Raw genomic sequence first — 27235 nt, 5'->3', positions numbered from 1 at the left:
ATGAGGGGTACAATGTTTATGCGGAGGAGAAGGGCATTCATTTGTTTTTAATAATATTCAGTTAACATTGGATGACAATATACTGTATGTGTATAGTATGTATATTTGATGATTTCGCGCAGGGGTGTCAAACTCATTTTTGTCGTGGGCAACTTTGGTGTTACGCCTTCCCTCGTAGGGCCATTACGACATTGTAACCGGATGAATGTTTAATCATCACATCGTATTACTTGTACACAACAAATCAAATTGATGGATTACTAGTTTTGAAATCAGTCAATTGTTTGTTTGTTGTTTGTTCAATTACTGTCCAAGTGAGTTTAAACAGGGTACAACAATTATTGCAAAATCTCATTTCTCATTTATTTCACATGACAATTTGAGCAAGGACCATGGAACTTGAAACACATGATTTGCTTTTGCGGGCCACATAAAATGACGTGGCGGGCCGGATCTGGCCCCCGGGCCTTGAGTTTGACACCTGTGAATTAGCAGATTTTAAAAAATGGATGGATTTATGGATTACATTTTTTCTGTTGAATTTCATCATCTTTTTTTGCGATGTCAACGTGTGCCCTTAATTTATCAAGGAAATAACATGCCCTGTCTGTCGGCCATATCTATCAGTTCAACCTTACCGGCTGCTTGGACGCCGAGTAACTGTATCTGGCAGGAGCATCCTCACATAAAGTCCAGCCTTGCTCCAGTGTTGTCTTTTGATATAGACGAAAAAATATATCAATAAAGTTACCGGTACTCATAAAAGTATTTTTGGACAGGAAAAGAGCAAGGTTCACGTTTTCATATTTGATTTATTGCAAATGACTATGCCGACGGACGCATAGCTCCATTAATTAGTCAGATAGTCGACTATAGTGTCCAAGAATAACTCTGAATTAAATCATCACAAAACAAGTTCAGGAATTACAGCTTTGTTTTTTTTCCTTTTACAGACATTGTACTTCCTGGTTCTTTGTTAAGACAACGCACAAAGCTCACTGGCTTGATTAAAAAACATTTTGCAATGTAACTTGCCACACAGTTTATATTTCAATCTACATTCTATGACATAAAATTATCTTTTGATTAAGCATATCACTATTTTGTAATAATGTTTACCATGACCTGTTGATATATTCAAATGACTTTGTAGATGGTTATATAGCTTTATTGATCATTTATTAAAGTATAAATGGAAAAGTTCAACTTGTAAGCCCATTTGTCCCTTTAAGACCCCTTGTACCGTTTAAGGCACATATTGACCTTACGAGTTTCGCTAAAAGAAGAAAAAAAAACATACTTTGTGATTTTGGAGCACTTGTCAGTGGCCGCATAACCTTACTAAATAGTCAGATGGTCTGGTATTGGGTCAATGAAGAATTCGTTGATTGAATAACTGTGGATGACCACATAGCTTTAGTAGCTCATCAAATGGTCGACTTTTTTGTCCAAGAGTAATTTAGGGTTTCAAAGGACTATGCAGATGGCCGTATAGTTTTAATAATTACTCAGATGGTCTCTGTATCATCCAAGTATAATTCAGGGACTGAGACGACGATGCGGATGGCTGCATAGCTTTTTTAATTTGTCAAATGGTCTATTGTAATATCCAAGAATCATTATTAAAGGATTCAACTATGATTAACTACATCCACACAGCTTTGTCTTCTATTGAGATAGTCTACTCAAGTGTTCACAAATTATTCAGGGATTCAAATGACAATAGAGACCGCCGCTCAGCTGTAACGTGTCTTAATGACTATGTGGACGGCCAGATCACTTTATTAGCTCATCACATTGTCCACAATAGTGTCCAGGAATAATTTTGAGATTCCAATGACTATACAGACAGATGCATAGCTTTACATTAGGTTTTGAGTGTTGGCTTTTTTTTTTTGTTGTTCTGTGATTGAAAAGTTTTGGGTGAGGTTGTGTCTTAGCAAAGGTGTACCAACACACCTCATCCATAACAAACTCCTCCACATCCACCAGCTCAAAAGCATCGTTGTCATCGTCCAGGGACGTGACGGCGGCAAGAGCAGCAGCCAACCTCCTCCTCAAGGTGAAGCCTCTCCATCGCGCCTGGATGCGGAAAACACACAAAACAAATGATATTTGAACGCTTCATGGATCACAGTGCTAAAATACAACACGCTATTCCGTTCCAAAGACAAAACATGTTCGGCTCTCTTTTTTTTTCCCCCTGAACTCTGCATGACTTCAGTTTGCTGCAAGACAAATGGAGCTCCAGTGTGCCTCTAAATCCTATGAGTCCCCGTGGGAATTGGCGGAAGAACAGGGGCGACTCCTACTACCACACTTCTTTGGAATTTGATAAATCACGACGTACCTTCCCAACACATGTACGCACAACTATTCTTGTGAGATTCCAACTTTTGCTCTGAAAACTATATATCCTTTAAAAAAAATAATACAACTTTATTCACATAAGAGAGTGTCTTTTTATTTTAAAATAGTCGTAAGGTTTTATTATAGAAAAAAAAATCTTCTCACATTAAAATTTCATGAAAAATGTTACCTGGAAAAAATATGACTATTAAGATTTTATTTTATTCTTGTAAAAATACAGCTACTAATTACACCCACCCACCTCACAGACACACACACATACACACGTACACAAACACACCTACAATCGTACCTCAAAGGATTGTGTGCTGGATAATAAATCTGCAGGAAGTGTTGAATTGACTCACTTTTTGTAAAAAAGCCCCGTGGAGGATTAGTGCAACGAGGCTACACGGCACGTGTGAGGCCCACAAAATAGCCGAACGGTGAAGAACCTTACATTAGTTTACAAGAATTCACAAATGGGGACACGCACACCACATTAAAAGTGAAATAGTGATCTGTAATACTTTAAACAAATTCATTTTCATGTGTTTTCACCATCACATTATGCCTTGTGAGGGAGGGGGGGGGGGTGGGGGGGGGTCGAAGAACGGGCGCACCAACTCAATCAGGGTGTTTGGTGGGAGTCGGTGGGTGTCTAAAAACATTTGGGAAAGATTGCTCTGGAGTGGCCAACGATTTTACCTGGATGAGAGTTGCCGCATGGTGCTGGGCAATAATGCTCTTCTGCCCAGTGGACTCAGGGTTCCCTTCATATGTGGCGTATCCTCCTCCGACTTCTGATGCAACGGAGTTGCTGATGGCAAACAGAGAAAATGAGAAAACAAATTCCTCTAAAACTAAAAAAAAATTTTTTAAATGGCAAAAATAGTCAGAAATTAATCTTAAAACAAACAAACTTGGGTATTTGTCTTTGCTTGACTATCATGATGCTAGCAGGCCACTTGCTGGTTCACAACAACAACAAAAATGACAAGACTAGATATGATTTTTTTATTTACTCTTCCATTCAGACTAAAAGAGCAGAAAAGCGGATACATGAATCTCATTACAATGGTACCTTAATCTATGACTTTTCCAAATTATGAGCTGTCGCTCGCTGAATTTGACAAGATCTGAGTTATAAACTCAGTCCCGGATGAATTAAACACTTCAGTCAAAGTGCAGCGGTACAAAAAATCAAGTAGAGACTTGTTTGTTTGGTATTCTTCTCCTACGAGATAATGCCGACGGGACTTAAGTACAGGTGTTAGCATTTTTAGGCAGGAGAAATATTTGATCCAAAATGGTGTGTTTTATGTAGCGTTAACACAATTTCCCTCACAAATTGCAATCAAAACAAAACAATGCCTTTCCATGTTTGGTGGAAGAAACAAATGTGAGTGAATTACCTTTGAAAGTCCCAGTCTTGATGGTGTGACACCATTTGCACACTGCTCCTTGTTCCCTCCACTGCAGATGCGTGAACATCACAAAATGGCGTCGCACAGCCCCCACCGCAGGCGACAGGTGAAACCTCGTCAAGACTTTCCTCCAAGGTTGTCCAGCTGGCGGATGTTGGGCTGACGTGGGCACGTTCTAGGGAGCGTCGTTGCTCCTTGGCCAGATGCAAAGTTTCCATCAGGTGTCCGCAGGAAAGTTTGATGGCGTCCAGTGGTCGCGAAACCTTGCTGTCAACAAAGAGCATTTTTACACAGCATGAAGAAAAGCCAATAAGAACGTACATTAGTACCGGTAGTTATTATATATTTTCATGGTACAACACTGACGTGATGATACTTTAGTATCATGTACAGTAGCCAATATACAGATTGCATGTCGTTATGACGTTTGGCTTGTCCCAGCAGAGGTCGCCATCGCAGGTCTGCTGCAAGATTTGTTTAGCACAGCTTTTACGCCTTCCAAAATCACCCATTTTCCTCACTCACGTTCAAATAACTGTAAATGTATTGTCCCCTCAAAATCGCTCAACAATTAAAGTCCAAACCGCCGGTAGCAAAAGAAGCAGACTCCAGCAAGAAATTGTCTAAAATGGGCAGGGGTCACCGACCTGTGTAATACGGAGAGCTATTTCTTGAGTTCTGATGAATGAGATGCGCCAGCAGCTTGAGACACACCTCTGAAATAACTCATTTGTTCAAACTATTTGGGGCAATACATTAACTCATAGTCACTCTATGGCATGTCTGTACGAATTATATGGGGCGGGGTCATGCACACAAAATTGAACTGTGAACTGCATTCGTTTTTGTTTGTGTGTTTCTAATATTTCCAAAATTTACACCGATGCAGGTGTGATTTAAAAAAAGAATCGCATCACTCAGAAAAGTTGAGGCATCTCACCAGTGGACTATTTTTAGAGCAGGCCCGCAGGTTATGCATGTGGTCTTTGGGCAGGGGCTGCCTGTTGCCCATGGGCACTACGTTGTCAACCCCTCGTCAACAGCGTATTCCACCTGATGTACAAATTACATAATTTCCGTAGGAACGAAAACTCCGTTGTAAACCTAAGACCTCTGTTACCCATAATAGTTGTGAGTAACATCAGCCCCCACACCCTTTTATCGTGGGTCTCCAAAAAGCATATAGTGACTCTTTCATTGAAGGGATTTTAGTGGCTACAAAGGAACCCCAATGAAAACGTAATGAATCTATTAGCAGCGTGCCTCTGATTCCCGCTTTCTGTCCTCCGGCCCGGGGGGCTTTTCTAGGGTAGCAAGCCAGTAACCTGTAGATCACGTCCCTCTCTACAAAGACCTGCCTCTTCCCCTCACAGTGGGATAAAGAGGGAGAGGAGTCTGGAGGTCCAAAGGGAAGCGACCCCGGTAACCCTCCTTCTTTTACCTGCCGGTTCACTCCGGGGTCACTCTGAGATGCTAAAACACTGTTCCACTCATGGTTTATATGGAAAAACCCTATAGAGTCTCAATAGGCAATTATTGAAAAATCCAGAGGTGTACTGCACTGTACAGTGGAACCTGAATAGTGCCCCCTGGAATGTTAGAAAAAGACCCCAACAGCAGTTTCACTGATTGACACGAAATCGGTGGACATGTTTATCATAACAGGAAGTACGAAAAAGTCTCAAGGACCCATGTCTAACATTCAACAGGAAGTTGTCTATTTAGGTTTGAAGCAGCCATTTTGGGACAAATTCCCAGGCTGTTACTTTGATGAACTTTTACTGGGGAATTTGCCCAAATGAGCATCAATTGGAAGCACGGAGACTAGACAGATGGGATTTAACTCGGATTTTTTTCCCTGCATCTAATGTCAACAGACCATAAGCTTAACCATAAATTGGAGGACTTTCAGACAGTTGGGGTGGGGGGGGGGGGGGATGAGCCCCTGACACCAGTTTCACCAATCAGTACTAAACTGGGTAGACATGTCTGGCAAAACAAGACAAAACAAAAATGTCTCCAAGAACAATGCCCAAAATTGAACAAGAAGGTGAAGCCAATTCAGCAGTATTTCAGTGCTTGTACTTTCACCCAAGTGAGCCTCACAAGGAAGCAAGGATTCCTCATCAATGAAAAATTCAAAATGATCAAGATTTAATGCCTACACCAATAATTTGGGTGGAGCATGCTGTCAAAGTTTGATCGACATTTCAAGGACACGCAATTAAAAAGGAAATAAAATAAAAATGGCCCTCAACACCAATTTCCCTAATCAATACGAAATATCACTGGACGTGTCTATCTTAACCCTTTCAGGGACAGCTTGTCAACAGGTTACAGGGTGCAGGAAAACTCGCGTTTAAAAACTATCACAGACCCAAACCCAATTTTGATAGGATGTTGTCCATTCTGACTTGAAGCAGCCAATTTTGAAGCAAATTCTAAGATTCATACAATGACAAATTCCAGATATGAAATTCGCCCAAATAAACCCCATTTGGAAGCAGGCACATTAGACAAAGAGGCCATGGCTTTTAGGTTTGTCTGCAGCATTTCCTATGGATGGAGCATGCCATTTCAGTTGGACCATGAGGGTTTTTTGTCAATTTTTTAAAAACGCTGCTGACACCAGTACACAGAGAAACGCAAAATTTGATGGACACGTCTGTCATATAACAGGACAGATTCAAAAGAATTCAACAGGAAGTCTGCTATTTTGTCTTTAAGCAGTCATTTGGGGTAAATTCCAGAGAATCTATTTTTCACGACAACAGCCTCTTTGTGAACCTTCCGCCTTCTAGTTGTACACGTCTTCACTGTATTTTTTTTAGTATCCGTCCAACATATTGGACCACTTTGCGGCAGTCTTATGTTCACTGACTTTTAAAAGTAAAAGTGATATTGTCTACAAGCGCTCTTTCATCCTGCTTCCTGTAGGGAAAAGTTGTGAAACTGTACCCCCGCCGGACCCCATGGTTCCTCCACCTTTACTACACGGGCGTGTGGTCAATGCGCTCAAGCTCGTCTAAGCCTTGCAGTGACACGGGGTCGGGCCAGGGGTTAAATGGCGGCGCTGTTCCCTGCAAAGACCACAAACTGGCACATTGTCCAATGGCCAGAGGGGGGGTAGAGGGCAGGCTGTGAGGGGTGAGCCACGCTACCGGCGCTCCCTCAAGCCATCGCAGTCCTCACTGTGACCTTTGGGAGTCGTCAATGCCACTTTTCATCTTTTGTGCTTCGTAATTTGGATGGGTCACTGAGACGAGTGGAAAGTTGACCGCCGTTTTTGGAAGCCTTGGTGGTCCGCGAAGCACCGCGGGCCGGCGACGTGGAAGGCCTTGTGAAAATAGATGAACGTTGTCTTAAGGCTCGCTACACCCTGTGCATCAGACATAACAAGAAGGTAGCTCCGCATTCCTGGCCGGCTCGAGGGTCACTTAAGACGAGACTAAAAAGATATGGCGTCTTTTGCACCACCCAGTTTTTTTTGTCGCTTGCTGCGCCGCTTGATTACCTGGTAAAACATGCTACAAAAAGATCACTTAAAGGTTTCTGAGCACCAATAATTGCAAAAAAAGGCTTCCAAATTTTGTACTCCATGGCAACAAGGGACGGCAAACTACCAGGACGTAAAGGCTAGAATCTCAGTTAACTCAGGATAGAACATTGTAGCGACATTTTACTGTCATTAAAATATGCAGTGATTATTATTGATATATTAAGGGGGAAGCATCTATGATTCTTTCATGACATCTACAGTATCCAAAAAAGGGAAAGTTGGAGAAAAACCTGGCTGATGAAGACAAAACTGACGAATGGCTCCATTCTTGACGTTGTTGTCTTTCCCCTTCTGAAAATTAGGTACTTAAAATGTAAGCATTTGTTTCCCACTTTACAACGAGTCATCAAAATATTGCTGCAATGCTTCCCACCCACACACAATCCCAAAAACTAAAAAGTTTCCCAACTGAGTGTCGTCCATCCGTCTAGTATACTATTACTTCGAACTTCAAATCTGGAAACAAGTGGACACAATATCAAGGAGGTAATCATTGAAAGACCTCTTCGAACTAAAACAGCGCCTTTACTGTGTCTTTTCAGGCACATGCATTGACATCCAAATTACTTACCTGAGCTGCTCTGTGTGCTGCCGCTGTAAATCGCTCATCTGATGAAGTTGTGTCCGGATCAAGCTGAGAACACCCGAGCCAGAGTCAATGTGCCTAGCAACAGCCGAGTCCGTCCGGAGGATGTCTGCATCCGTCCCATCGATTGTCCTCAGACTGGAAACCTCTGCCTGTAGAGTGCATCTGACAACAAGAGGAAACTTGGCTGTAAGATAGAAGTCAAGACAGTTTCAAGTAATTCAATTTGGTAACATGTCCGATACTCTTAGAGTCCTTTTGGTATATGTTTTCTCGATAATGGTCATCTAGTAATTCTGCATTTGTAAAAAAAAAAAAAAAAAAAAAAAGCCTAACAAGTGTTGTTAGTTAAGTACCAGGGTCTTATGAGGGTAAGCGACCTGCTGAGTGGCAGAGTCTGTGAGTGAGGGGTGTTGAAATGGCGGCCTGAGGCTAAGGATGTCCGAGCAGAAGAATCCTAACTATCTGCCAGAGAAACAGACGTTTCCGAGCCATCCAAATGTGGGAATACGCGGGGCTGGAAAATCTGCGGGACGCTGGGGAACGTCAATAATAATAAAAGTTTTTTTTTTTTTTTAAACACCCTTGGGCAACAAGACTGTTGTTTTTTTTTTTAAACACGATGAACAACATAGATGTTCAAAATGGAAATCTCAGAGCAACATGCGACAGGCTGCCAAACATGAAATCGGTTCAGGGCCTTTTTTTGTGTGTGTGGATATTTCAGTCCCACGTTCACCAAAGATGAACCTTTCAGAAAACTTGATCTATTTATAAAACAGCAACTAGATCAGTTAGGACCCCCGCCCCCATCCATCCATCCATTTTCCGAACCGCTTTTTCCTCACAAGGGCATGCTGGGGCCTATCTCGGCCATCTTTGGGGAGTAGATACAATACAATACAATACAATACATGCTGATTTATATAGCACTTTCACAACAGCGTCAGCTGTAACAAAGCGCTTTACAATGGGGCACACCCTGAACCGCTTGCTAGCCAGTCGCAGGGCACACAGAGATGATCAACCATCCACCCTAACACTCACACCTTGGGACAATTTGGAGTGTTCAATCAGCCTGCCATGCATGTTTTTGGAACGTGGGAGGAAAACGGTATACCCGGAGAAAACCCACGCAGGCACGGGAGAACATGCAAACTCCACACAGGAAAGCCGGAGGTGCAACCGAACCCAGTACCTCTACAACGTGAGGTCAATGCACTAACCACTCTCCACCGGGCTACTCAGTTATGATCTTTAAATCTTCAAAAGTGTGCCCAAATCAATTCTGTCAACTTTCTTCAAATTTTCAAGGATTATTCCTTGCGTTCAACCAAAAAACAAAAAAAACAGACAGGTTTTAAACATCAGTGAACAAAATGGGGGTGACACGGTGGTCAACTGTTTAGCACATTTGATTCCTGTGTGGAGCTTGCATGTTCTCCACGTGCCTGTGTGGCTTTTCTCTGGGTACTCCAGATCAGAAAATTGATCCTCTCAGGGTGTACACCAACATTGGCGGGATATTGAAGGTGGTGCATGGCTTAAAGACGTTCGGAGAGAGCAGATTTATGTTCTACAATATTAAATTAAAACGAGAAATAAGTCATTTTCTAAGTTGGGACTTGTGGGTGGTCAGGCAATTTATTTTTATGTTTTTTTTGCATTAAATGTTCCCGTGATTAAACATGATGCCTACAAATAGGCTTTTTTTTTTAAGGATGTGTGCAGGGGATAGGCGGTGCACCTCAAAGGCGGTCTTAACATTTTTGGGGAAAGGCTGCTTTTAGTTCAACAACATTAAACACAGGACTTTTATTTCCCAGAACTTCCTCGGTGATGTTGATTGACAGCTTGATGTCGTCCGCCACAGTCTGACGGTGTTTTTGTCTCGCTGACACAGATGGGGATTCTGTTGCACGCCTGCGGGCATGATGTCTGGCACTCTTCAAACGTAGTACCAAATCTAAATAAATAAAACCCTGTCCGACCTCATATGAGCACACTGAGGTGGGGAGTGCGCGACTCCCTGCGAAAAATCTCATCCTCATTATTTCTTGTCATTTCGACATTGAAAAAAAAAAACAACATTGGACAAATTTAAAAAGGGATTTCCTTTCGTCAAGGGAAATTTGTGGTTAGGATCTGGATAAAAAAAAAACATAACAATGAAAAAAAAGGATTACCGTGCAATATTTGATTTGGATGAAGAAACAATTTGTTGAACTGACATTTATGAGGACAAGTCAAGAGGAACCATTTCATTTTTGGTGAGGGCAGACTAGTGTAGCAAGCACATAGTAACTCGTGAGTACAATAAAATGGCAATGTCTTACCATCACTAAAATTGCTGATATCACAATACAGCAAATATGTGGGGGGCGGGGGGGGCAGAGCGCCTGCAAATATCTTGACATCTAACAAAATATGTCAAGTTTTTGGGGACACAGGATAAATGAAGGATTTCAAAAATGAGATAAAAATTCCACTGAACTTTGCAGGTTATTCGGTTTTAACCCTTTCATGCACCCTGTAACCTGATAACATGATAAGCCGTCCACTGTAGTAACCGCTGTCACAAATTTGGGTTTGTAACTTGTGATATATCGCAATGTTTTGCCTACAATAATCATAATGTTACATTGCACGTGATTATGTTATGACTATATAACAAATAATAATGGTAGCGCCCATCTGTTTGCCATTCTCCATGAACCAGGGAATAGCTTGCTCGCTAGAAACGGATGACAAATAAAAAACAAGATACTTTTTTTTCTTTCATTTCCCAGGCGGTCTGCGCTTTCCTGAGTTGTTGGCCTGCCGAGTTAGCGTAGCATTGTCAAAACAACACATCTGAGACTTTCGCACACTACTGAATATCATCCACATCCTCCCTCTTACCATATTTCACACAGCAAGGACTTTCCTCCAGAAAAGCCGGCTCTTAAGGTGGAAGCTAAATTTATCGGGATCAGTGTTTTCCTCTGCGGTGATGAGATTCCCAATGCTTGTCACTGTTTTCGCTGGCTCTGGATGAAAGACAGGCGAGTGGAAATACAAAGTGTAAATTCCACTTTTAGGCATCGGAGGAGGTCACTTTCAGTTCATCGCAAGGGGGAAAAGCTAGCTTTTTAGTTTTCCATATTTTAGAGAAAAATCAACTTTTTAATTGTTTGAACAATGAAGCGTAGGTAGTAAAAAAGTCACAAAAAATGTAAGTATTTTAATATTGCCTAAAACTGTGTCAGCTGTATGTACAGAATGTGTATGTGCCAATCAATGTAAGAGATAAATTGTGACAGTTGATGTGTTTCTTTTTAAACATCCATCCATCCATTTTCCGAATCGCTTGATCATCACTAGGGTCGCGGGGGGTGCTGGAGCCTATCCCAGCCGTCTTCGGGCAGTAGGCGGGGAACACCCTGAATCGGTTGCCAGCCAATCACAGGGCACACAGAGACAAACAACCATTCACGCTCACACTCACACCTAGGGACAATTTGGAGTGTTCAATCAGCCTGCCACGCATGTTTTTGGAACGTGGGAGGAAACCGGAGCACCCGGAGAAAACCCACGCAGGCCCGGGGAGAACATGCAAACTCCACACAGGGAGGCCGGAGCTGGAATCGAACCCGGTACCTCTGCACTGTGAAGCCGACGCGCTAACCATTGGACTACGGGGCCGCCTCTTTTTAAACAATTGAGGCTGAAAGGCAGGTCAAAGGGGCAGGCAAAGCATTGCCAGCGTTGTGCAGGTAAAATGAGAGGAGGCGGGGAGAACGTTTCTGCTTGGGTAAACATTTTAGAAAAAGAAGAACAACTTATTTGCCACTCAGCAATGCAATTTTGAGGCTTCTGAATGATCTAATGACTTACAATACAATACTAGGCCCCAGTCACAAGAAGGAGTCATGCCAGATCACCTGACAAAACTCCATTCAAATCTGCATTTCTGGGTGTATGGATCATTTCAGTACAACAAAGACAAGTGGCTCTGGCTTCTCCCGCAGCGATTTTCCAGGTGTGCGATCCCAAATTTTAAATGTAATATTACACAGGATGGGCACATAGAGTACATCGATTTTCCACACGCGGAAAGTTAAATCAAATAAAACATGGCTTCTATGCAGCTACTGGCTCCGCCAAACTTATAGGAGCGATCAATTTCTTTTCTGTAACTCAGAAATAAGTTTGTTTGCTTCTTCCACTGACTCTTGCAAACCTCATGTTGCGCTTGCGGTGTTCCAAGGTGAAAACCATCAGAGCTACGGAATCTGAAGTGCATCAAACACTCAAGCAATCTGTAATCTATTAGCAAGAAAAAGTTATTTAGCACCGACTATTTGGGATCTTAGTAAATAAGGTCCATAGTTTTCAATTTGGCAACAGTAAGGAACCAGGTACCATGGTAACAAAAGCTGTACTTGGCAATTGTATGAGACTGAAGCAATGGGACTGTGATATAATTAATGTTAAGTGTTCCGTAATTCTTTAATCTGGTGTTGATTTTGACGGAAAAATGTCAGTGACGTTTTATTGAGACACCAGGGAAATGTTTTAATCAGTGGAAAACATTGCATAATATGTCGCCTTTGAGACACTAAGGAGTCGGAATCCTTGAGCAAAGTTGTACCGCTTGTGTGTAGCTCCTCGAGTTTGCTCTTAGAGACAAGAAAAAAAAACAAATCTGTAACGCAATTACACCTAGGCCAAGCATTAATGGCTTTTTTGGAAGGTAGTCCAAGTTTACTCTAACTTCTTTTGGACCTGCTGCCATTACAGAATGGTTTGTGAATCCTTTTTTGGTCACCAAGACAGTCCCAGAGAAGCCTTCTGTGCATATTTACCACATAAACTCATAGAAATTTTGAGAAGGCAATTCCTGCAGTAATTAATTTCCCTTCAATGGTGCAGAGGTGACTTCGAACTGAAACGGCAAAGTATTAAGCGATGTAAAATGTACAATGTGAGGGTTGTGAAATTTAAAAATACTGAATTATAGTCCTAATATAATGAAAATAGTTCAAATTAGTGCGATAAAGGGAGATTTAACGTCTTGTATCCATGTACTATTTCTAATGGTAACTGCGCATGTGCTGGTATGCTAACCGTCAGTAAAATATGGCAAAATAGTCACCCGAATCTAACCTGAATGAGTTGAACATTTTGAAGTTGTAATCCTTGAAAATGGTGGAGAAATGTGGAATGAGGAGGAAAAATGTCAACTAAATGTAACATAAAAATTATACAAATAGAAATCTTTAAAATGTGAAAAATAGCTCACAAGATGAGCATTTTGAAGTTGGAATGGTTTTCATTGGATTAGACATGTGGAAGGATTAACAGAAATTCTACATTGATTTGGGAATTTTGTCTCGGGAAATGTGGGATACTAAAAACAGTGGGAATTTGAAGAATGTGAAAAAGATCTTAGTAGACAGAATATGGTGAATATTTGGAAGTGAAAATGGTTTTATTAATAATTGAATAAGCACAGAACTACGGAAGGATGAGTTTAATATGGAAATTGTTGTTCTGCATTTACACAATACAATTTTTTTCCCGAGCTCCATTGGTGTCTGCGCATAAGTACAGCACTAATGCCGGAAAGTACATGCGAATGAAGGAATGTTGAGGTTATTTGAGAGACTGGAATGATTGGGGGTGGGGGATAAGGAAAGTCACAGCATGTTCCACAGAACATCGGTGGCGGCAAGCTCTGGACTTCCAGCTGGAATGTCGCTCGATACTTCATTGATCCCAAAAATTCTAAGAAATTCCAGGAATGTGCTACTTTGACAAATCACCCTGAGCAGTCCGCAGGAGATTTTTCATTGCGCGTCAAATTTTTTTCGCAGTCTTCTCACCTCCAGCTGCTCTCCCGCTGGAGAGGATTCCCAGCAAGGTGTACCTCATCCAAGGAACAGCAACCTTCCAGGCTGCGACACACGTCCTGCACATCTTAGGAGACAATTTTTGCTCATTAGGCGGGAAGTATTGGTTTTGATGTTTGCAATTTAAAGCTTAATTACCTGACAGACAGTTGAAACGCAGGTCCAGGTTCGCTAACGATACAGCAACAGACATGTCAGGCAGGTGCGTGAGCCTTGAACGCACAAAGAAGCACATTTTAAGAACAATTAAGTACACAATCTCATGAGGCGCAAACCTCCTAACCTCTGTTTTCACTTTTGATTGACTCTGTCAGTCAAGAGCTATTCATTCCATGTTTATTATTGCGCTTGGAGTTTACAGTGTACTACATCACGCTTTGTGAGAGAGTCAGAATATTAGAAACGGCTCTCGGTGTGATTCAAATACTTCAAGACATTTTCAAGCTTTAGACACGTAAGGATGTATAACATTGCTGTATATACACATATCCAGATACTGTATACATGCATCAAACGTGTTTACATATCACAGTTGATAAATGGAGATTTATATCCACTACAAATAGATGGAAGGATACCTATCACAAAATATTATGGCTTTTTAATTTCTTCCCAGGGAAAAAAAATGAACAGAAGTCAACTATAATTTATTTATTATTTTAAAAAATCATTTTAATAACAATAATTTGCATAATAAATGCAAAAACACCAGTCGGTAGATGTTTCCTGTTTCAGGTGATTTAGGGAAAAAAAAGCAGAAAAAAAAACAACCGAAAATATTAAAGCATTTCACAAAACTTTTTAAAATGCCATGATACAAATCCTTCATATTGTTCAATTCATAAATAAAAAATTGCATTTTTAGGTTTGCAATGGTAGTATTTTTGTTTCAGTTCTCAATTGAGTGCATAACTAACGCTACGGCCCGTAAGTGAAAATGTTTAGATTATTCTCCATCACGGTCTGGATTACCTGTTGTGCGCCAGCGTAAGCGTGTGCAACTGCGGCAACCACGAGGCACTGAAAAGGTGGCGCAGGGAGGCCAGGCTGTTGTCATCCATGTGCAGCTCCCCGAGGAGGACGTGGTCTTGCAGAGCGGGCGGCTGGAGTGGAGAAACACATCCCAGTTGTCACTTAACGACAAGCACCCTCGGGGGGTTACAACAATGTTAGCGGGCTGCTGCTAAGTGGGGTCCATCCATCAATGTCAGATGGTCCGGCCGGACAGAAAAGCAGCGTTTTATGAAGTGATTAGACTACTAATATGTTCTTGTGTTTGGCTTGGAATTACACTACTGCCCAGTTATTGTTTTGAAAGTTTGATTTTGATACTTTTTCAAATGCTGCGTCATTGTAAAATGACATCATAAACAAATTATTTGACTGTTTCTTCTCTATACAAAGCCTCATTAAGTAAATATTGACAAAATGTTTATTTGAACTAATTTATTCATTTTTAAATTGCAATAAGCAAAAAAAATCATCCATTTTGAATGGTTTTTACACATTAATTTATTTTAATTCGTACAATAGGAAATTGTCGTATTTAAAAAATTATGTAGGTGGCTTTTTCAACTTGTTTTCTCATAGTTGAAAGTCATTGTGTGCCACTGACAAATTTACCTTGATTTTTTTTTTCCCCCCCAAGATGGCACCCGAGTAGGCAGCCTTCGGCAAGTGCTCTTCAAGAGCCTTGCTTTTTTGTTCTTTTTGGGTGTTTTTGTCTTTTGTTTTGTTGTTTCATCATGTGGACCTGATATGGACCGATATGGATTCTCAAAGGAGAAGTATCTGTGCTTGGTGGTTGCGCCTTCTCGGCAGCACGCCTGTACCAGCACAGATTTTGATTGGGAGGAATGTCAGCGTCATTGACTGTCGGTGCTGGACAGACATGGGGTGCTTGTGTTTTTTTGCGTCTGTAATGGGCAGCATTTTTCACAACCCCGTTTTGTTCAGTGGCTGTGTCGGTGCTGTTGGACAGTTGCCGTTGGTGCGGCTGGATGGATGGCTCCTGAAGTTGAGGATGAGGAGAGAGGAGCGTTGGCGCAGTGCGCCGATGCGTATTTGAAACCGTGAGTCGCCGCTTGGAATTGAAATGGATTTCCATGGGACAGGAGAAGTGAACCAATCTCTTTTTTCGTCAATGGATGCTACAGCTTCTTGTTGACTTTGAAACTTAGCTTGTAGCCGACGTGTGCACATTTTGAGCATGACGTCTCTGATCCACTGGTTAACGGACACTTTGATTCTCTCCTCTTTCATCTCTAAATGCTTCAAACAACAAAGCGTGTGACGAAAGAGTGGTTAGGACTGCACGACTGTCCGTGTTTTATGTTATGTGTTGTGTTTATTATTTTCCTTGATCTTAACTGTTTTGTTAAGCGCTTTGTTACAGCTGCCGCTGTTGTAAAAGCGCTGTATAAATCAGCATGTATTGTATTGTATTGTATTTATTTTTAAATTGTAATAAATGTGTTTGTGCTTCACAGTATTTTCAAATTCTGCTTTCACAATGTGTAAAAAATGCTAAAGTACATTTAATATGAATAATTGTCAAAATTTTATGTAAAAATAGGAATTATTTTTAATTTTCAAACCGTAATATTACCGTATGTAATACAATGTATATGACCTCGCTGAGGCTGTTGGAGGTCAGGTCCAACGTGCGGAGCAGAACGTTGCTTTCCAGACCCTCCACACTAGCCAGGTGGTTGTAGGAGCAGTCGAGGTGCAGCAGGGTGCAGACGTCCTTCAGCCCTTTTGTACTCACGAGCCGGTTGTGGTCCAGAGACAAGCGCTGTAGTCTCCTCAAAGAGTCGAGACCAGCTAGAAGATGAGAAGGACAACAATCGTAACACTCAATTATAATTTCATTCGCGAAAATGTTAACAGGGGTGTAATTTTGCTGCATGCTTTGAATGAGAGTAAGTAGCGGCATCTGTTGCTCTAATGTAAAATTAACCATTGACAGAGAGTGGTCTAAATTCATTGAAAATAAATATGGGATTGAAAACATATTTCCAACGGGAATATTTTTTTTTTTTGCCACACCGTTTTGAGGGTGTGTTGGGATTCTTAGAACCTCACATTAATACTCTTTTATATGTAATCTGTAGAAATTAGAAGAGATTGTTTTGTCTGTTTTTCTTCCAATTAAAAAAGAGAAAAATCTTGGCTTTTCAGGGGTTAAAATACAAAAAAATAAAAATATCAGGCTAAGCATAGTGGTATTGCAAACCGTCTGTATTTTTCCTTCTGACAACCACAGGTGCACATTTAAGGGTCTAAAAGTGATTACTCAAATTACGTCATTTTCTCAAGGTGAGCAAAGCACAGGCATACTCAGGTAATGCTGCCCCCTCATGGAGAATTAGAGGCATTGCTCATCAAAACCTTTTGTAAGCCATAAAAAAACGAATTGTGTTTGAACCTGATCAAAATGTGACCGTTAAAAGTTTTAAATAGCGCTCATCCAGACTGTCGTTTGTTTGTTGGTGATGAGATGAAGGCATAGAAATAACTGCTTGAAGTTTCTAGGGCAGTGAAAAGGGGGTCGTTGCAAAATCGTTTAAATTTGGGTGTGAATTGATATAAAGGACCAATTGACAAAGGTTTTATGCAAACTATTTTCATTGTAAAATTGCTCTCAGCAAAAGCAGTGATTACCAATGCGTGCAATGGAGTTGTGCGAAAGTTCTAGAATGCGCAGGTTCTCTGCGCCGTTTAAACCGTGAATGGACGTCAGTTTGTTGCAGCTCATTTTAAGAACTCTCAGGCCCGTCATATCCTCACAGTCCAATCTCGAGATCTCGTTTTCCTGCCACCCAAAAAAATATTATAATAATAATAAATCAAACTGACATCTTTGCTTTGACATTTCAAGATGGCCAACCGAACGCTCACCGGCACGTCGACGTAGCACAGATCCGCTAACCGGCTGATTCCTTCCAAGGCCTTCAGCCCGCATCTTCTCATCGTCAGAGACTGGAGTCGCGTACACTGAGCCAGTGTGCATAAACTGCAACCTGCCAAGTCCTCCAGAACCAAGATGGTTACCTGGAAGACATAAAACGGAATCACCATTTCAGGCATTTTCCCTATTTCCATACTATTAGAAGTATCCTCGGATTCCTTGAGAGGCGCTCTTAAAGTTTACCGTCTTGTGTTGAAAGGCAACGACACAGAATTGGTGGGACGACGTGGAAAAATTAACTGCGGAAAAAAAAATTCTGCTTTTCTTTTTTTCTCTATGGCTATATGTACGCAATAGCACAAATTGAAGTGTTGGTCTTGGTGGAAAAAGGACTTCAAGTGGCATACCTCCTGCAGGGAGTCCCTGCCTGCAGCCCGGAGCAGCGCCTTGGGACAAAGCGGAGGAAGGTCGCGGTCCTGGCCGGACCTCCTGGATTCTCTCCTGGATGCGAAAGAACTGGTGCGCCTGCTCCTGTTTTCCATTTCCGACCAGGGGACGCGTACTTTCATCCAAGAAAGTCTCCTCTGATCCATCAGCCGGGAGAGGCGGGATTGGCATGAGGAGTTGCGGTGAATGTTGTCGTGGATATTCTCAGCGACGCTCCGACGAATGTTCGGATCGCTCGCATCTCTTTGCTGTTGGTTTTTAGTCCAAAGTTCTTTGTTCTCCTCGTCTGCGCTCTCGTCGCTCTTTTTGGTGTTTCTTCTCTCCTCTTCGTCCCTCCTCCCGGTCATCTTCTCCTCCTTCTGCTTCATCCTTTGCTCCTCACTTTTCTCCTCCTCCAGTAGTTTTTCATCCGGGCCCATCCTCTCCTTCACCTCCATTTTCTCTTTCACTTTCCTCATGCTTGTGTCATCACTCTTCCTCCTCTCCTCTTCCTCTGCACATTGTCGTTGTAGCTCCTCACTTCTCCCTCCTTCCTCATTTTGCTTCCTCTTTTCAACTTCCTCAGTCCTCTGGTTTTCTTTCTCGCAGCTCCGTCGGTCATAATCCTCGTTGGCCCTCGCCCTGCCTTCTTCCTCGCCGGTTCTCGTCTCCTCGTCTTCTTTCCACTTTGTCTCTGCCTCGACGTTGCTCTTTTTCTTCACATCTACCTCCTCGATCTTTTTCCTCCTTTCTTCACACTCGGTGCCCCCAGCCTCCATCTTATCCATTCTCTCTTCTCCTCGCCCCATCCTGTCACTCTCCTCTTCCTCTTCTATTCTCCTCCTCTCTCCCTTTTTCTCACACTCTTGCTCGAAATCTTTTTTCACTTCCTCCGCTATCCTCTTTTCCATTTCCTCCCGCTTTCTCCTCATTTCCACTTCCGCATCCTTCATCTGACTGCTCGCTTCTTCTTCCGTTTGCTGGCTCCTCTCATTTCCTTCCTCCTCTTTCTTCCCCTTTGCTTTCTCTTCCTTCTTTCTTCCAGCTTCTTTGTTCCTCTTTTCCTTTTCCTGGCTCCTTTCTTTCATGGGCTCACCTCTCGTTTTCTTTTCGTCATCCTCAATTGCTCTCCCCTTTGTCTCCTCTTTCTCCACAAATCTCCTCACCTTTCCCTCCTCCTCCTGTCGTTTGCCGACTGCCTTTTTGTTCGTCCCTTTTTCACCCTCCTTCTTTCCCATCACCTCCTCTTGCATTTGCATCACCTCTGCCTCCTGTTTGCTCTTTTCCCCTTCCCCCCAGTTTGCTATCTCCTCTTCCCGCTCCTTCCTCCTTTTTTCCACTTTTCCCCTCCTGTCTGCCAGTTTCCTCTTGTCCTCTTCCATTTCCTTTTCTTCCTTCAGCTTCCTTTCTGCTTTTTTCCGTCTCTCTTCTTCTTCCTTGTTCGTCGTCGGTTCTTCCTGCAGCTGTTTGTGCCCCTCGTCGTCTTCATTGGTCCTCCTCTTTTCCTCTTCCTCTGTCTGTTTCCTGCGAGCTTCCACTTCCTCCCTTTTCACCTTCATTTCTTGTTCTTCCCTCACGTGCTTCCTCCTCTTGTCGTCTTCCTCCGTGCTCCTCGTCATTTCCACATCCAGTTTACTTTCGGTTTCTTTCCTCCTCTTGACTTCTTCCGCTTTCTTCCTCCTCTCCTCCTCTTCCACTCTTTGCTTCCTATTTGCCTCTTTGCTCTTCTCGTTCTTTTCCTCCTCCTCCTCCTTCGATTTCCCCTGGACCATTTTCCACCTATCTTCATCGTGTCCCCTTTTCCTCTTCTCTTCCTCTTCTTTCTGTCGTCGCGCCAAGCGCCTTTGCTCCTCGTCCCTCTTTTTCACCTCCTCCTCCACTTGTCTCTTCATGTCATTGAGTAGCTCCTGTCGGATCGATACATTGCACATTCTCTTGCAAAATTTGATACCCAAATATTGAAATAATGTTTTCAATTATTGGCTTCATAGATATTATTGACGAGATCAACCTGTTGAAGCCGGAACTCCCGCTCAAGCTCCTCCCGAGCCTTTACTTCTGTCATATCAGCCTCCTTCTGACGCAGCTGCGAAAGAAAAACACAATATTTTGCGTCTGGTTTTACCTCAGACTTTCTTTTACTGACCTTTCCCGCCGCCATCATTCTCTGCAACTCCTTCTCAAAATCTTGCTCCTCTCGTCTCCTGCGCTCCATGTCCAGCTGCAGTTCACTCCCAACCACGTCTAAAAAAAAAAAAAAAAAAAAGGATGTGATTAAAAGACAACCCGCTTGGACTATGGCGCCGCCTTGTGACCCGTGACAGTCCTGAAGCCATTTACCGTGGCGGTAGCGGGGCACCGTTGAAAACTCTTGCTCATCTGCATAACTGCCAGAGGAAACGCTGTTGTCTTCAATTTGTTCATCAGACGTGTCCGCCTGCACCAAGGGCAAACATACAGATGTACTATACACAAGAAGAAAATCTATTCATGAATATTCATGAATGAACTCCAGTTTCTTCAGTACATATTTTGTAGTCTGGGTTGTTTTTTCTACTGTGCACAGTGATGGTTTTGAGGGATAATCATTTATTTTGTGTGCATCTATTTATACCAGCGACATCTACTGACAAGCATAATAATTCAATATCAATGCATTAGCTTTGTGTTTAAGCTGAGTAAGTACATTTGTGAGTAAATTTAGATGAGCTCATTGTTATTTCAGTTTACATTGTATAACTTACTTTTACATATTGTTGTCTTCTGTTGGAGTTTCCTATTGTAAAATATGCGCCGTGATGAAGGTTGGGAAATACGAGTTCAGATATCTTTACATAAACTGTGGGCTGCAAAGTGTAAGCAACGTAAACTGATACATGAGTAACACCACGAGGTGTGATAACCTGTTCAAATAAGTCACAAGTTAAAATTCTCAACATGTGTACTTGTCAACTTAAGCCAACTATATCTCGGTCATGAAATTAAAGACAGTTACCGTGTCATCTATTGTCTTTGTGTCCTTGGCGACCATAGCAAAATTTGCCCGTGCCGGTCGTTCATTACATTGTGATGCAGTCAGATCTGAGAACACACAAATACTCATGTATTATCATTGGAGATAAAGAAGCTTAGCAATCGATTAGGGTTTCTTTTGTTTTGTTTGTCAGTGTGCATGTGTCAGTTACAGAAAACTAAGTACAAATCATACATTCAAGGTCCTCCAGGATCAGCTTCTCACAAGCGGCCGCTCGCCTTCTGGAGGCCTCAAAGTAGCTGAGCAGTGATGCCGGGATCTCTTCAGAGGCCTGAAGGTACAAAATGGATGTTAAGATTATTGAAAAAGCCTCAATATATGCACAATATGTTGTTTTGGTGACCTCATTGGCAACAAGAGGGGTTCAAAATATTAGAAACACCTGCCAAGTGGTGTCAATCAAAACAAAGCATTGTTTATTTGGGCTAGATCCATACAACTCAACACATGAAACAGGTTGAACTCACTACTCTCCTTTCTTCCTACATGGTACTTTCGATCTCCCTTCCTTACATCCTTATTTCTTTACTTTCATACCATCCTTGTATCCCTCCTTCAATGCTACTCGACATTATGCTTTCCTTACTGACGAACTTTCTTCCCTCGTTCCTGCAGTACCTATGGTCATACATCCTCGTTTTCGTCCTTGTTTCTTTTTGTCCTCTCTTCTTCTCATTTCCCTCCATCATCCCTTCTTTATAACATTCATGTTTCCTTCCTTCCATTCTTCATTCATCGTTTGAACATTCATTCAGTTCAAACGTGTAGCAAACCTACTTTTGCCTCAATTTGTATTTTCCATTATGCTAGCACCCCCACGAAACAATTGCCTTCACAACCTTTTCGAGTGAACAAATAAACGTGGTTCAAAATACTTAAATGAACACCAACCTCCTCTTCATACTCTTCATCGGCGTCTTCCTCCTCCGTGTCGGAGGAGGTGAGGAGCACCTCCGACATATTGTGACGGTACTTCTTTTAACCTGACTAGTTAGTAACCTGACTAACCCGAGTTGCCAAAAACACATTAAAAATCATATTAAAAATCGCGCCACACCCGGGAGTATATGCTAAACTGGAACATTGGGCATGTGAAATTTTACCTTCGTAAACAAAAAGTTTGGTCCACTTCCACGAGTTCTTGTTACCAAAGCAACAGCGGCCGCTACGGAAAATTATAAAGGACAATTGACGTGAAAAGCAATTGGAGCTTCATGAATTCCACCCGTGACCTCACAAAAAAAAGATTTGAATAAGTTAACTACTATATAGTTTTCCAACAATCTAACTAAACATCTCTTAACTTAGTAACTGAAGAGTTTATGGAGCAGTAGATGATAAATTAGTCACAAAAGACAAACACACACGCACACAATAGGAAATTAATTTCTTTTTTATCGTCAGGTAGAATGGGAAATGTGTTTGTATCTACATCTATATCAATATACATGTATTTGTTTGTATCCCTCATCCTAATATCTAGATCTGTGAGCATCTTCCATGCCACTGACGCATGACGATAGGCATAACAATTAAACCTCTTCCACTAGATGGCAGACGGTACATGGCTTGGGACAGTATCCACTTTTTGTGACATTTTTTTTTTCCATTGCCGAATATGTGGCTTGGCTAAAAACATTGGGAAACACCGCTTTGAATTTCACTAATACTTGGATTTACAAATTGTAACTCTCAAAAAGCATTTTAGTCTATTTAGTCCCTTTTGAGGTGTTTTAGTGTAAAAACGGGCTAAAATGTCCTATTTTTTGCATTGATTGAAATCATATAAAAACATTACTGTAAACAAAACTACTACAACTAATTAACTAACATCATGAAACCAAGCTTTTGACAATTTGTTATGGCCTTTTGTCCTTCTGCAATGGTGAATGGTGAGCTTGTGTGGTCATTGTGGTGGGCCGGATGCGGGTCAGCTTCTGTAGGTGAGAATCACAAGACAACAACAACAACAAAACAAAAATGGGACTGTGAACAATGCAGACCCTTTCCCTTGTTCCCCTCTCCCGCAGTGAATGCGCTGCACTCATGCTGACTTTGACTTTGAGGAGATTCCAACGGGCCTACACCGCTTTTCCCGTCCACATTCCCCCCTGGGGCCCTCCACAAGGAACCCAGTCTCCTTCCTTGGCCTTTCATACGATGGGAAACGACATGTTCATGGAAACTAAAACAAAAGGAATATCATTTTTTCTTCAAGCCACGACATCAAACAGTCTGCACCTGTTCATGGTCAGTGGTCGGAATAATCATCTGCATTTAAAGTACAAACCCAATTCTGATGAAGTTGGGACTTTGTGTTAAACGTCAATAAAAACTGTATCTGTAATCACTGTTATGGTTTCATTTATATTTAACACAACGTGCCAACTTCATTGGAAGTGCGTTTGTACAACAAGAAAAATCTTTGAAGATTTTGCTTCAGGTGGACTCCAACGAAGACCGATGTGAAGGATTTTGAGCTTTACAGACTTCTTTTAAAACACCGCTGCCATTACTGTGAACACAAGTGTATTTTAAATATCCTCTCGCGTCGCAGCACAACTTCAGTAACGATCATGGCTTATGTTTGCTTAGCTCCGTGGAGCAAGTTGAATCAGTAAAAACGCCTCCCTCAGCAAGCCTTGTCTGCTCCAATTAGTTCTCACTGGGCAAGGTGTACGCAGCTTTTGTCCGAGCGCAGGCCCTACAGACAGCGGCCAGACAACGACGAGCCACACATTTGCACAGCAGACTACACCCGTCAATAGTGGTGTTTGAATAGCTGTTTTACTACCTAAGTATTTTCTGTAGCCGTTAACCTAGCAGTTCTGATGTCAACATTTGTGCCAACGATGTGTAGAAGTGTGTGTGTGTGTGGGTGGGTGTTTGTGTATGTATATATATTTTTTTGAGCCGCAGCCTAAGAACCCAAAGTGAGGTGCGGATGATAAGAGATGAACAAAAGACAGAAGTGATGGTGATGTGATGGATTTATTGTGAAATAAATTAATAAGTTAATGGGTTAACTGCCAGGAATAGGAATTTCCTCCAATTTGAATATAATTTCCAATCTGAACATTTGTGTACACCAAACCCAATTTCAAGGAGGGACTTGGAACACGGTCCACACAAATGCAATGCACATATGATATGAATTGATATGCCATAAAGGCACATAAAATGATTTGTTTTGCTATGGATTACACAAAAGAGAAATGAGTGTTGTAATGATGATTGCACCCTTTGTTGTGATCTGCCTTGCAGTAGGAGCACTCTGATGTTTCTTAACTATGCATTATGATGGCTTGATTAATGTACCTGATGCTTAATATCAGTTAGCTTGTTTGCTAAAAGCTGTTTGTCATTCCGTTCAAAGGTTAATTATAAAACTGCTGCAAAGAAAAAAAAGAGGATTAAATATTGTATATTTAAACAACAAAATGTTCCTCCAACTACGTCATTTCGATCGCAAGTCCAGTAGCTCAATGACATGAAATGTTCTTGATGGGCTAATGGAAATTAGCATTCATGTTACTGACAACTGCTACTTTAACAGCAGCAATACTTACTATACATACAGCAACATATCATGAAATATACTTTAAATGCTGATTTGCCTGTATATGCTCTAAAAAAAACCTAGATAGAACTGGTGTTTTCTTGATCTTTATCGCAGAAGGGCTGTGTTCGCAGGCTTCCCAGAAGACATGAAAATAACTTATTCTGCTCAAAGTGAACGCCTAGATGTCCCACGACTCCAAAGTTTATTGTGCCACAATGATATTCTAAATAATCAACTCCATCAAAGCTAGGGACAGCAGGGGCAGGATGTTGTCGCTTTTTTTGAATAGAAAAACGTTGTGAGTAAACACGTATGATGTTTGACACTTTGTAGGCGCTCAATGGAGCCTCCTGAGGATCAAAGTAATATTACAGGATGCTGTGCAGATGTTTGTTGTGACAAAAATTCCGGCGTATGCTGTTTTTTCAAAATGTGCCATGTCTGGTCAGCCTGTGGTCAATTATTTGCTTTTGTGACAGTGCATATTAATGAACGTATATCATGTAGTTCCTAAATGTGTGTGGACATGCTGGGGGGGCGGGGGGGGGGGGACTTGCGATCATGCTACTGTGGAGACTTTATGACTGTTTTATGGGATGTAAATCTCTTTTCAAAGATGTTTTACAGTTTCGCAGTGACTGATTGACTCACTCATTCATTGATTCATTGCTTCCATGGCAGGTGATTCCCATTAGCTGAGATGTAGCGTGTCTGTGAAGCGCAGTGTAAAACAACACGCCTCAACTTTCCATGGGCTTCATGTTACCAAAGTCACAAGCACGCCATCAACTATTCAACGAGGCGCCCCAGCGAGATGCCACAAGCCACTCGCCTCTGTATGTGTTTTGTGGTCATGGCTGAATCAAAACAGCAGTTTCGTGACGCTCTGTACCAGCAGTCACCAGATAAACAACATCTGAATGACGTGTTCACGGTGCCAATGGTCCTTAATGAGGATGTATGTGGGAACAATACTTGGCTTAGTTAGTTAGTTAGTGCTTATTCTAAGAGTTGTTTTGATCACAGGTAGTTAGCATGATTGCTGCGAAATACTAATTTGTTTTAGTGAGTCAGTCAGTTAGTTGCAATCATTTCTGTTGGGAATTATGTCTGTTAATTCTTCAACACGATTTCTGCGAGGAATTATGTAATGCTGCTAAATGAGTTAGTCATTGGCTTTTTGGTTATTGCCGTGCTAGTTAGTTTGATTAGTCGCCATAATGTTTTTAAAGGAGGGAGTGAGTGGAGGAGGGCAAGGAAAAACAAAAACGTTCGTTAGTTAGTTAATAAATACAAACTTTCTGTAAGAAGTTCTGGGTTTTTTTGGGATGTTCTTGTTAGCATGATGTTTCTACCATGATATAATGATTATTTGTGAGGAATTATGTGACATTAGTTAGTCAGTCGGGCTGTTAGCGTGATTTCCGTGAGGCTAAAAGTTGTGTTATATTTCGCATGATAGCTGTGAGGAGTTTTGTTTCGATGACTATCAGTAGATTGGTTAGTCAGTCAGTCAGTCAGTGTGGTTCCAACACATCAGGATGGGAGGGGTGAGTTAACAGACATGCAAAAGAAAATGAAACAGCAAGTTATTAAAATGAGACGGAGGGGGGGGGGGGGGTTGAGGTTTGATTGTAATCAATTTGTGGCATTACAAGTCATCCAGGTTTTTTTATTCAGAAATCTGATATGTTATTTTACTGTCTGCTTATGTTGGAAACAGGTGTGGCCCTGGCAGAGGTCAGCACTAGATAGTCTTGGAATCTCACATCAAGCTTATGATGCAAGTGCAAAAAAAATAAATAAATAAAATAAAAAGTACATTAGCCTTAAGGGGGAATAGAATAGTTCATTCCTATTTGCCACCACGCTTATCATAAGACAAAGTGCACTGAGCATGTGTGAAGTCTAAAAAGATCACTTTGCCTGGAGGAAGAGCAGCATGAAAACCATGACTCATTCTCAACAAATAATGAATACACTTTCATTTTGAAATGTTTGAAGGAAGATGACAATATTGACATTTCGAAATACATTAATAAGCCAAAGAAAAGTGTGTAATTTATCAGAAAAAAATGAAGTGGAATACTTTGGACATGAAAGTATGCCAGTATGACTGGTGGTTAACTCCAAGCTAATTTTTGTATTGCTTTAATCACAACTAAACAAACTTCTTACATCATCAAAATCCATGATGTAGCTTTAATCATCTTAATTCACTAAAACTGCTTGGTTCATCGAAGTGATGTAATACTAATTGAACAAATTAGTCATTTTTTTTCATACAGGTAAGTGTTAAAAAGACAAAATATATACAGTATATACAGTTCTGCAGGGTAGCAGACTTATGCACATTTTGAGCATGAGGGGTCTCTGCTCCACTGGTGAAAGGAGACTTTTGATTCTCTCCTCTTCCATGTTGAACTGCTTCAAACAACAAATCGTATGAGGGAAAAGCAGTTAAGGTTGCACGACTGTCTATGTT

At 41.5% G+C, this 27235-nt stretch overlaps 1 protein-coding gene across 2 annotated transcripts in view; it reads right to left on the bottom strand.

Annotated features, from left to right (window-relative positions):
* Positions 1-22446, bottom strand: part of lrriq1 (leucine-rich repeats and IQ motif containing 1) — a 42816-nt gene extending 20370 nt beyond the window's left edge. Inside the window, exons 1-19 of one of the 2 annotated variants that reach the window (XM_052061202.1) lie at positions 22080-22446; positions 21363-21459; positions 21150-21235; positions 20495-20591; positions 20301-20398; positions 20166-20240; positions 18136-20061; positions 17719-17871; positions 17482-17632; positions 16448-16641; positions 14788-14918; positions 13954-14027; positions 13789-13882; positions 7907-8086; positions 3765-4043; positions 3273-3320; positions 3058-3169; positions 1960-2082; positions 639-713 (exon numbers count right to left, since the gene is read on the bottom strand). In XM_052061202.1, coding sequence (XP_051917162.1) covers positions 639-713; positions 1960-2082; positions 3058-3169; positions 3273-3320; positions 3765-4043; positions 7907-8086; positions 13789-13882; positions 13954-14027; positions 14788-14918; positions 16448-16641; positions 17482-17632; positions 17719-17871; positions 18136-20061; positions 20166-20240; positions 20301-20398; positions 20495-20591; positions 21150-21235; positions 21363-21459; positions 22080-22148 — 4062 coding nt within the window. In that variant the 5' untranslated portion in view covers positions 22149-22446. The remainder of the gene's footprint in view (positions 1-638; positions 714-1959; positions 2083-3057; positions 3170-3272; positions 3321-3764; positions 4044-7906; positions 8087-13788; positions 13883-13953; positions 14028-14787; positions 14919-16447; positions 16642-17481; positions 17633-17718; positions 17872-18135; positions 20062-20165; positions 20241-20300; positions 20399-20494; positions 20592-21149; positions 21236-21362; positions 21460-22079) is intronic. The other variant, XM_052061203.1, reaches the window with a different exon arrangement.
* Between the last annotated feature and the right edge of the window lie 4789 nt (positions 22447-27235).

Source organism: Hippocampus zosterae, chromosome 3 (genome assembly GCF_025434085.1).
Source record: "Hippocampus zosterae strain Florida chromosome 3, ASM2543408v3, whole genome shotgun sequence".
Lineage (NCBI taxonomy): Eukaryota > Metazoa > Chordata > Actinopteri > Syngnathiformes > Syngnathidae > Hippocampus > Hippocampus zosterae.
This window is presented reverse-complemented; position numbering and strand designations above follow the sequence as displayed.